This window comes from Centruroides sculpturatus, unplaced genomic scaffold (assembly GCF_000671375.1).
Source record: "Centruroides sculpturatus isolate CEXI.00-Female unplaced genomic scaffold, Cexi_2.0 scaffold1724, whole genome shotgun sequence".
Classification (NCBI taxonomy): Eukaryota; Metazoa; Arthropoda; class Arachnida; order Scorpiones; family Buthidae; genus Centruroides; species Centruroides sculpturatus.
Window position 1 is genome coordinate 68,876 of NW_019386173.1, and position 11,518 is coordinate 80,393.

Sequence of the window (11,518 nt, forward strand, 5' to 3'; positions counted from 1 at the left end):
TGAAATATAGGGACATACACGTCCATATATATATATATAGATATAGATATAGATTTATAAAATTATAACCCATTGTTTAAATATTAACATTTCATTTGTCGATTGTGTATCATATGACATGATATTTTGCGATTAATTATTAATTAATACAATCTTAATAACTTAAAAATAAAATATTTATGAAATAATGTTCAATTTTCCTTTTTCGGTTCATATGTATGTAACAAGAAAAAGTATTTGAATCGTGTAAAATTTGGCCCACTGAGTTTTTTGGAAATCTCCACGTTTTGAGAACTTTTGTCTACTGCTGTATATAGATAATAGAATGTTTGTGTTTTTCTGTTCCTTGCTTTTTATTATATTTATTCTCTGAGACACTAAGGAAAGAATAAACTACCACGTAAATCTGGACACCAGTTTCTTTCCACATTTCATTCCTCTTTTTAATATTTTTTCCTAAAACATTTTTGATCTTTTAACATTTTATTATACGTACATACATTTTTATTCGCAAGCTCAGAACCTGAGAAAAGTGAGAGCAGGCAAAAGGAGTGTACAATTTTACAAACTGTCTATTCAGCAACTTTTTCCACGTTCTCCTGTCCAGACACACCTGCTTTGCTTCAGACACACTTCCTGCCATTCTCTTTCTGACTCAACATTTTACGTTCTTTCAGATATTTTTCAAATTGTTCCAACCATGACTTTTTCTGCTGTTTCATACTGCGGTTTTCGATCTATGTTCTCATGTATACTATCCTGAATAGTTCTCTCTTTTCATTATTTTATCATGGCCGAACCATCTTAGGTCGGAAACTCCATCTTTTCAACCACATTCTCTTTCAGTCCACACTCCTGCAGCATTTATTCATTTTTCACAGAGTGTCTCTTTATTACACACATTTCGCTCAAATACCTCTAGTCATATGCAGTAATGCGACTTCTGTGACAGTTGTGCAATACCCATGTTTGGCTACCATACATGAGCAGAGGAACTACAACACTTCCATACACAGCTATTTGTCTTAGCTGTGTATGGAACTTTGTCTGAGTTCGAGGAGTCCTAAGGTGTGGTTTTTGACAAACGGAAACCGGATGGCACGATCTGATATTTACTCCTTCTACATAACTTCTATGGTCAATTAACACACACATTATTAAATATATTTTGGTGATAAATTTTAACTAAACTAGTGTTAAAAAGCGCTAAAAATATTAAGATAATTTATGTATTTTTCAGATCACCAAGCTCAGATCATTTTTCAAAGACGTATCGAAGCTGCGATATGAAACTTCAATGCGTAAGGAAAATTCTTTGTTACATTTTCAAAAAATTAGGAATATTGGTTGGACGGCATCCATATTTCTTTATCATTTTACCTATACTTTTGTCTGTTATTTTATCTATATTTATTGGAGAATTAACACCCAGTAACAACTTTAAGGATATATCAATTCCAGATAGAGGAGAACTATTTCAAACTAAAAAATTTATAGAAAAAACCTTTTCGTATAATTCATCTGAATTTTCTGATCAGATAAGAGTTCCTGAAATACCCAATTGTCTGTTTATACACGTGTTGAAGAAAGATGAAGGAAACATGTTTGAGAAAGGTATTCTTTCAGAAGTAAAATTGATTGATGAAATCGTACGAAATATAACGTTAGAAACTGATGGAAAGTTAACAGAATATAACGATATTTGCGCTCTTATGCACGAAACATGCTTTGAAAATCCTATTATTGAGGTGATATCTGAAGTGGGAATAGATTCTATAATACAAAAGAGAAAGAAGCTGAAGTATCCAATGGATATAGATTTCATGTCTTTCACTTATAAAGCCTATTTTTTAAATTTAGGAGGCGTTTCTGAAGACAATTATAACATTGTAGATAAGGTAAACGCAATTACGCTAATATATGTAACTGATGAGAAAAATAAAGTTAAAAAGAAATTGTTTGAAAAATGGTCCACTCATGTTTATGATATGATTCAAAAATATCATTTTATAGACATCACAGTTGTTCCAAATTCTCCATTAGCTATAGAAGAAGGATTTCACAAAGAATTTCGAAGAACAAAACCTAAAATAGGAGGTTTGGTTGCATTTATGATTGTGTTTTCAATATTCCTTAATATGAGCAATAAATGGGTGAGATGTAAACCTTTTCTTGGGGTAGCAAGTGTAATCAACGCTGGTTTAGCTATTGTATCGTCTTTTGGATTAATGGCAGTGTCAAATGTAGAAACTACTTATTGGAATGTTACAATTCCATTTTTAATTCTCGGTAAGTAAATCACTGTTGCTGCAAACAAACTGTAAAGGTGGAACTGTTACGTTAAAGAACTGATTTATGTGTTTTTCAGTGACCGAGATAGATGATGCCTTCGTATTAATAGCAAATTGGAGGATGACTAATCCCAAACACACAGTTGAGGAACGCATGGAAGTAACATATTCTGAAGCAGGAGTTTCTATTACTTTAACTTCACTTACTAACTTCATTTCGTACTGCATCGGGATGATATCCCCTTTTCCTTTCATTCGAATATTCAGTTATTATACTGCTACTTGCATAATTTTCAATTATGTATATCAGATAACGTTTTTCGGAGGATGTTTGGCGTTGAGTGGATACAGAGAAGAAAAGAATCTTCGTTCCGGAAAATTTGTTAGATGTGGTAAGTTAAACTCTATTTTGATTGATGGCTTATATTGATGGATTATATTTTCCGAATTTAATTTTTACTGTTGAGAATGTTAGACGATCTCAGAAAAATGTTAAAGTAGCTTATTTTTATGTAACTAGAATATCTGTTACTGACATTGTGAGGTTATACTTTGCTTTATATAAATTTTAGTTTATTTCATTTGTGTTAGTTCAGGTAAAAATTGAATATTATTTTTTATAATTTTTTTGTGAATAGAAAAAACGGAATTAAGAAAAAAGTTGTATTTCACCATGCATCTATTCCATTGAGTGTACACCAGTGTTCAAAATTAAACTGCAAGCTGTAATTTTTATTTATTTTTTAAACAACGGAATAAAATAGAATACCACCATTTTTTTTTCTCGTTTTGAATCAGATCTTGAACACCATTATGGTGAAATTTCAAGACCTGTTCAAGAAATTCTTTAGTAGAAAGTCATTTGTTGAGGACTAGTAATCCTTTGAACAACTTCGAACTTCTGATTTGGATTTTGAAAAGTATGTCTTGTTGTCGACAGTCACATATATTCATAATATTCCATATGAAACGTATAATTATGTTAAAAAAAAAAAGCAACTTCAAATTTGAGATTTTCAGAATATATGGTCATCCACATTGAAATTGTATACAAAATTTTTCTTCCAATAAATTACGGTACTATTTTTTTATGTTTGTGCATTATGACATACCAGAATTCTTTACTTTCTGTTCGACAAGTCGATATCTTTGAAAATTATTTTTGTTCTTATTATTAACTTTATTCTGTTCGGCCATGTTCACAATAAAGTGCCCAGGTGATAAGAAAATAAGTATGATATACCCAGAATGGTCTAACTCAAATATTTTGGGATTTTCGATCTTACTGTTTTTGTACCCAGGTCTCTAGAGCGGTAAACTGACATTTTAACCACTTGACCATCCGGCCGTCACGTTTTGTACATTATTTTTGGACACCAGCATACAGACAATGTTATTTCTCTTAATATTGTTTTTGTTTGTATAGTATGCGTTGATATTTCTAATGAATATTAGTGTCTGAAATTTTAAATGTAATATATTCTGAAGTATTATTCAATCAGCAGTGAATATTGTTCTTCTTTTTACAGACCTTATTAAAACGGAAAATTGTCTAAAATAATCATATGTAAACAGTATTTTGATAGTCGACGTTTCATATTTTCACGAAGTTTAGGGTCCTGATTTCTGAATATCATTTTCTTAAACAGAATGTAATTCCTTCGGTTTTGTACTGAATTTCTAGCAGATGGCATTAAAACTATTTTATGAGAAAGAACTTTTTTGTAAATTTTTATGAACAAAAGTAGGTAGAACCGAACAGTTTTTTGCTAAAATAGTATTTAATTCTTTAATAAACACACGGTTCACAATTTTCAAAATTTAATTTTGTAATTTTTTATGAAATTTTAAAGTTTGGTACTCTCTGCTTTCTTTTTTGATAATTTATAGAAAAAGATTATCATAGAGAAAGCATTATATTTAACGCCGTCTGTTGTTGATCGCGTGAATAAATAAAGTAGTTACAATTAAACTTACTATTAGCAGAGTCGATAGATATATTGGTCCTTGGCTGCCAATGGCACTAATGCTACAATAGTGGTGTAATACATATTTCTGCCATTTCGAGCGCTTCAATCGCTTCACGGCATAAGTGTGGTTCGTTCATAGGGAAAGTCAGCTGTAAACATTCCATATTCTTTTAATATATAAAATTTTTACCCTTTTTAACTAAGATATTGCTTTTGTCTTTTTTAAAGCACCGCTTATAAATACTATTTTAATTTGATTTTGAACATTATTTTTTATTCGTAAATATCGTTAATATTTACATTTTTATTGACTGTCGCTTTTACGATTTTAGACTTTAAACTGATAACACTGTTTGTTTTTTGTTCACAATTTGTATTTATTTTAAAATATTTTCGGAAGTTTTCGTTAAGGAAAAGAAAACGTAGTCAAAAAATTTATAGTTATGTCTTATTAATTAGCATGTAATGCCATCTGGATGTTCAGGAACTCTAAATCGAAAATAAGAGTTGTCGATGAAAATTATATACATTTAATTATGGAAATGTATAGGAATGATAAACCATGTGTTAATACAGGATAGATTTAAAGTATTAGAAAAAAAAAATGTAGTATTTAGAGTTGCTTTGGAGTTTATCAAAATTAAGCCCATATTTTTTCTTTATTACTATTAAATGAATTATTGTAGTTTGCATTGAGAAAGGAGCTATGATATATGTTATTCACTATTTATATTGTGTTTATTAATGATAAATAAAGATTAAAATTGAGCCAAAACAAAGTTAGGAACAATCTTAGAGAGGGGATTAAAAGTCAGTAGATTTAGTTCTTGGATTTTATATATAGGCTGTTAGAAGAAAAAGAGAAAATTACATCTATTTAGACAACATATTCAACATATTTACAGGCAGATAATTACTTAGAGGTATCTAGAAAATGATAAGTTAGAGGTCGACAAATAATACAGGTAAATGTATGATAGCAACAGTTCAGACAGTATTATTAGATATTGACAGCGATAGTAATTAGTGATGACAAAGAATCTAAATGAAAGGGATGTTAGTGATGTTTTAGGCCTATATAAACAATGAACAGGTGCAGAATTTTTATTCATACTCTACTTTTGATAGTGCAGAATCTATATATATATAAATGGACGTATGTGTATATTTTACTTTTCAGCCAAAACTACACATCGCACGTGAATAATGTTTGTATGTGGTAGTAGCCTCAAATCTCCATTCGTGCATAGGGGTGGTTGCGTCTCGACAGCTATAAGGGTGCGGGTGATATGGGCTTGAAAGTGGTTGAAAGTGGAAGATTTTCTATTTCGATTTTAAAAATTTTCGAATTCGAATTCGAATTGGTTCGATTATAGAACAATTGTAAACGTTCCAGAAAATTGATCAAATTGAAAATAGTTCGTTTGACTGGACGTAAAAATTCTCTAATTAGTCTGGAAACGGGTGACCTAATTCTTGCATTTTGTGAAAACGGGTAAGATTGGCTATAATGTAATTATCTTAATCTTCACTATCGTTACTTTTTGCCCAGCGAAGCGGGTCCTTGCAGCTAGATTCTAGATTACTTAGAAAAACAGTCTTTTATATATATAAAAAAAACTATATTACATACAAATAAAAACCCAGCGAAGCGGGTCCTTGCAGCTAGTATATATATAAAAATGGACGTGTATGTCCCTATATTTCACTTTTCCGCCAAAACTACACATCGCACGTGAATGGTGTTTGTATGTGGTAGTAGCCCGAAGTGTCCATTCGTGCACTATGAGGGTTTCGTTTCGATAGCTATAAGGGTGCGGGAGATATGGGGCTGAAAGTGGTTAAAAGTGGTTTTCTATTAAGAATGTCATGTTCGAATTAAATTCGAACATAAAATTCGAATATTGGTTCGATTATAGAACAATTGTAAACGTTCCAGAAAATTGATCAAATTGAAAATAGTTCGTTTGACTGGACGTAAAAATTCTCTAATTAGTCTGGAAACAGGGGACCTAATTCTTGCATTTTGTGAAAACGGGTAAGATTGGCTATAATGTAATTATCTTAATCTTCACTATCGTTACTTTTTGCCCACAAAAACCCAGCGAAGCCGGTCTTTGCAGCTAGTATCATATAAATTCCAAAATAATAATAAAAACAGATGGAGTCAGAATTTTTTCCTTATTCTTCTTACATAAATGTAAAATATACGAAAAAATTATATTTTTCTTTCACTTCTGACTTTCTGGATATTATATAACTTCAAATCTTAAAACATTAAATCAATAATGAATAAAAAATTAAAGTTAAAAAGGTCTAAAAAGAAATCAGTTTGCAGAGAAAAACTTTTATTTACATTACTAACAAACTCCCCAAATGTATTTCGCCTACGAAATGCCTCTTCAGTGGGGCTAACAGTACATAGTTCATGTTTTCACTGTACTGTACTGAAACTCGTATAATAAACTCTGAGTAATTGTCTCTGCTCTGCCAAATGATACTACAAAGTACACTGGGTGTCTTGGATTCTATTAAGTCGAACTTGGGATAAATGCTCAGGCTCTGGCTGTTGCTCTGGTGATACAACCCAAGAGGGAACCAAATCTAACTTCCTTTCTTGTCTTCTTTGCCTTCTTCTCTCTCAAGTCCAACCCTCTTACTAGATATACGTTTTAGTACAGCCTGTACTGCACTTAGAGTTTTCTACCAAGGAGAGACCAGCTCTTAATAACAGTCAGTGGGGTCCTGCCAAGTGCATCCACTGAGTTTATAAGTCTGAGTTTCAGCAATGTGAGTATCACTCCTCACTTTATTGGCTTCGGCATGCAGGCCATGGCTTCCAGGCCAGCTTTGGGTGTGTGATGCCCAGTCTTTCCCCTGGGAAACTGCTTCTCTTTTTACCAGGCAGAAGGAGATTTACGTGGTCTGCGATATTATGGGCTGAGGCAGTACCGAGTGCATTCGGCCACCTTTGCATTCGAACATAGGCCCCATGCCACTGGGGTGGATGCTGGAGTTATTTTGTGTGTCTCAGATTTCAGAGTGTAAGGATTATCAGATCCATGGCTTCCAGTCTCTGTACCAACGCGGGAATTGAATCCATAATTTCGGTGTCCTCTGTGGCTAGTCAAGGATTTTACACACTAGCCCAGTTTACAGTGTCCATTTCCCTACAAGCAGATGCTTTAACCATCGCGAGTAGGGGATCTCGGAACCGTTCTGCTGAAGCAGAGGGCTCCTACCACGTTTCAGCAGCGCCCCTATCAAGTGCCATCAAACCGCAGGCCAACGAGTGCTTACATTTCCATCAGCAGGTCTACCAACTTGCGTCAGATAAGTCTAAATGACTACACTCCATTTATCTTGTCCAAAGTGGGACCTTTGGATCATCTATATCCGCCGCCTCTTGCCGCTAGGTACCCCCGCTAAGTCCAGGCCTCAGGAACTGATGAAACTATATATGATCTTCTCATAGAAACCGGGCATTACGTTATTACACTTCAAATCTTTCTCTTGGAAGCAGTTTATAGATGACTTGCGCGACTCTATTGTTAAAGGTAAAGTAAGATGTACGTAGGCAAACTAGTAATTTCAAGTGAAGAGAATATATTTTAATTTAAATACATAAAAATATTATTAAAATTGCATCCTGGCATTGTAACAATGACACAATATGTAATTTCTCATATACATTTTTTAATTCATGACTGTTTTTAGTTTTTATATAATTTATGAGCAATCATTTATTGTGACATCGTTACAATGCTGCACTGCAATTTTTTTAATTTATTAATTTAAAATGTATGCTCTCCATCTCAAATTAGTACGGTTTGCTCCTGTACATCATACTTTTCCATTAACAATACAGTATTACCGGTCACCTCACAATTTTAGGGAAAAATTTTTAATTGAGCGATCATTTAAATAATGTAATTTACGGTTTGCATCTAAATTCGTGTAGTTCATCCGGACATCCTGCCCTTTCGATTTCCATATCTTGTCTCGATTTTCATCTATCTGAATTTATTCTTGAAATTAAGGGATCTAGTATTTATAGGGAATTTATACAATTTTTGAAAATTGCAGCCCCAAAAAACATTTACTGCATGTAGAAGATGACTATGTTTTTTGGACAATAATCAAATCAGATCATAAAAGTTACTTCCTACTAAGCCAAATCTGACAGTATTATTTTAATCTCATTTTCACCAAAATACTCTTTATATATAAAATTTATAAATCTTGACCATGTCCGGAAAAATGTAATGGAGAACCTTTTTGTATTGATTAATTAATTAACAGTTTTACAAGATTCCAGTGAGATGTCCAGATGACAAGAACAAAGCCTGATATATCCAGCACATTCTGAATAAAAAGGATATGAGAAAAATCATTCATAGTATTGCTAATTACAGGATGTGATTTCTAGTCCGTGTGAGAAGCTTTTAATTTTTTTTTTTTCAGGATGTGTTGGATATATCAGGCTTTGTTATTGTCATCTGGCCGTCTCACTATGAATTTTCTAAAATTCTTAATCAATACAGAAAAAAGATATTTTCAGTGCCCATAGAACAGAAATAGATAAATAGTAAAATAAACGTATTAATTGTAACTTATTACATTATTTCGTTTAACCAAAACTGTTATATTTTTAATGTCATAATAGGAAACATAGAAAAAAGAAAAATAATTTCATTGTAAACCATAATAAATACAAAATAATTTGAAAATTATAAAATACTACGTTGAATGTGATGCTAAATAGGAGTTATGAAATTCGATTGAAAAAATGAAAACTATGTCCCAAATGCAAAAAAGAATATCTGTTTTGACTGTGCCTTCCCGCAAATAATACCTTATAAGTTTTAGTGACTACTTTATAATTATTTATTAATTTTATTTATTTTTTATTATTTAAATGCTTATTTTATATATATTTACTTATCTATTAGAAGGTTTAAAACAATTGTACATTCAATTTAACCTGATATTTTTGATTTATCTGCAAATGTTCTTCTAAATATCAATTTTTGAATTTTTCCTATTCCAGAACAAAGCGAAGAATATCCTGAAAACAATTATAATAGTACAGAAGAAGAATTTACTATGGCATTTTTTAGAGATTCATTAGGAAAAATACTTTCGAATCAATACGTGAAGATGATCACAATCCTAATCTACGTCATTAATTTATTAGGTGGAGTTTGGGGCATATTTTACATTCAGCATGGCATCAAGTATGAAAACTTATTTTCTAAAGATTCTTTGCTTACAGAGAGCTACAGAATTAGTTTCAAGTTCTTCACGCGTTACGCATATCCTTTTCACATAATTCTTAATGAAACATTGGATTATTCAGATATAAAGGTACAAAAATCAATAGAAACTCTGTTAAGTAAATTCGAGAAACATCCAAATATTGCTGGGGAAGAATTTACTGTATCTTGGTTGAAATTCTACAAAGAATTTCAGAAAAGTCCCGTAGCAAAATTTTCATTACGTGGTTACAATATGTCAAATAAGCAGGATTTTATCGATGGACTTCGCAATGTATTTTTTAACATCAGGGCTGCCCAGTCACTGTCTAATGACGTCGTTTTTAATAGTAACAAAACTGACATCTTATACAGTAGATTTTTTATCATGGGAAAGGATTTAAATTCTTCATACTCAGAAAGTGATGCATTGAGAGATTTGTTAAAAATCGCCGAAGAATCAGAAATTCGTGTACTGGTGCATTGTGTTAAATCAGGTTTAATTGAACAAGGAATCATCATTGGACAATTGATTTACCAATTATTTTGGATTACTGCTATACTGATAACAGCAATCTTCCTGTTGTTCATTTCAAATTTATTAGTCGCAATTACTGTTGCAATATCTGTGGTATCTGCAATGATAGAAACCTTAGGTTACATGTCCTTATGGGGAGTCAATTTGGATATAATGTCGATGCTAAGTCTCATATTATGTGTAGGATTCAGCGTGAATTATCCTGCTCATATTTCGTATGCATACGTCATGTCACAGTACAAGACACCAAACGAGAAATTACAAGATTCTCTGTATCGTGTAGGCTTTCCAATACTTCAAGGATCTTTGACCACGGGAATAGGAATATTGATTTTATATTCTGATGTATATTTTCTTTCAACATTTGCAAAAATTGTAATTCTTGTTTCTATACAAACGGCTTTCCATGCGTTATTCTTTATTCCAATTGTTCTTTCATTCATTTATGCTATATTTGAAAAGATACAAAAGATAAAAGATTACTTGTTAAGTTCGACATTGTCATTTCAGTGGTATTGACATTCTTTCGTAATTTATGAAAAATTATTAAATAAACTATCTTTATTATGAAGTCGTTCTAATCAATATATGAAATTGATTTTAAAAAACGGCAAATTGAAGTTCTATTTTGATTTATATTAACTCCCGTTTAAACTGTAGTCACATATTGCAGGTTACAATGTTTACAATATTTATAAAATTTTGTCTCTATCTAGAAAGGTATAAGTTACTAGAAAGTGAGACTTCTGGCCATATATAAAGACCTCATTCTTTTCAAAATGTCGTGAATGATAAATGACATATTTAAAATCGTTTTTCTATTCCGTGACATTGTTAACTAGTTTGATATCTACATGGAGTGTATGATACATATATAAATGAAATCTTATTGTGTACTGGCACAATGAAGTGACGTTTTTCTCAACACTGGGCTAGTTGAATCTTTTATTTAGTTAGCAACATCAATAAATGAAATCTGTCTGTCTGTCTCTCTCTCTCTCTCTCTCTCTCTCTCTCTCTCTCTCTCCTCAACCAATCGTTGGTGCAAATATGGATGAGTGCAGTCTTATAGCTATGATGGAACATTGTTTTAATAATGTGAATCGAAAATGTAAATCACTTTCATTTAAGTATATTTATATATCAATTGCTTTACCTAGTTGAAATTTAACTTTTATATGAAGTAATGATTGCACTTTATCATATTCTTGTCAATTTTACAATTTTTTAAAATATATTAGGGGAGATCGGGGCAAGATCGGCATGTTAAGCTTTACTTACATTTTGTGTAATAAATACTGCTGTAAACTGAAAAAAAAGCTTTGCATATTGTCTATTGGAATGTTACCTTACTATAGAACTGGTTAAAATCAGTTTGGAAATAAAAATAATTAAAATAATTACAACTTTACAAGAAGAGAGAAATTGACGAAGTTGCCCCGGGTATAGGGGCAAGATCGGCAA

The 11,518-nt window shown here is 31.7% G+C and overlaps 1 protein-coding gene across 1 annotated transcript in view; it reads left to right on the forward strand.

The window, feature by feature from the left end:
• Nucleotides 1-10,573, forward strand: part of LOC111613920 (patched domain-containing protein 3-like) — a 14,542-nt gene extending 3,969 nt beyond the window's left edge. The window contains exons 2-4 of the mRNA XM_023355268.1: nucleotides 1,241-2,289; nucleotides 2,369-2,683; nucleotides 9,312-10,573. Of these exons, the coding sequence (XP_023211036.1) occupies nucleotides 1,287-2,289; nucleotides 2,369-2,683; nucleotides 9,312-10,573 (2,580 nt within the window). The 5' untranslated portion in view covers nucleotides 1,241-1,286. The remainder of the gene's footprint in view (nucleotides 1-1,240; nucleotides 2,290-2,368; nucleotides 2,684-9,311) is intronic.
• Nucleotides 10,574-11,518: the final 945 nt, after the last annotated feature.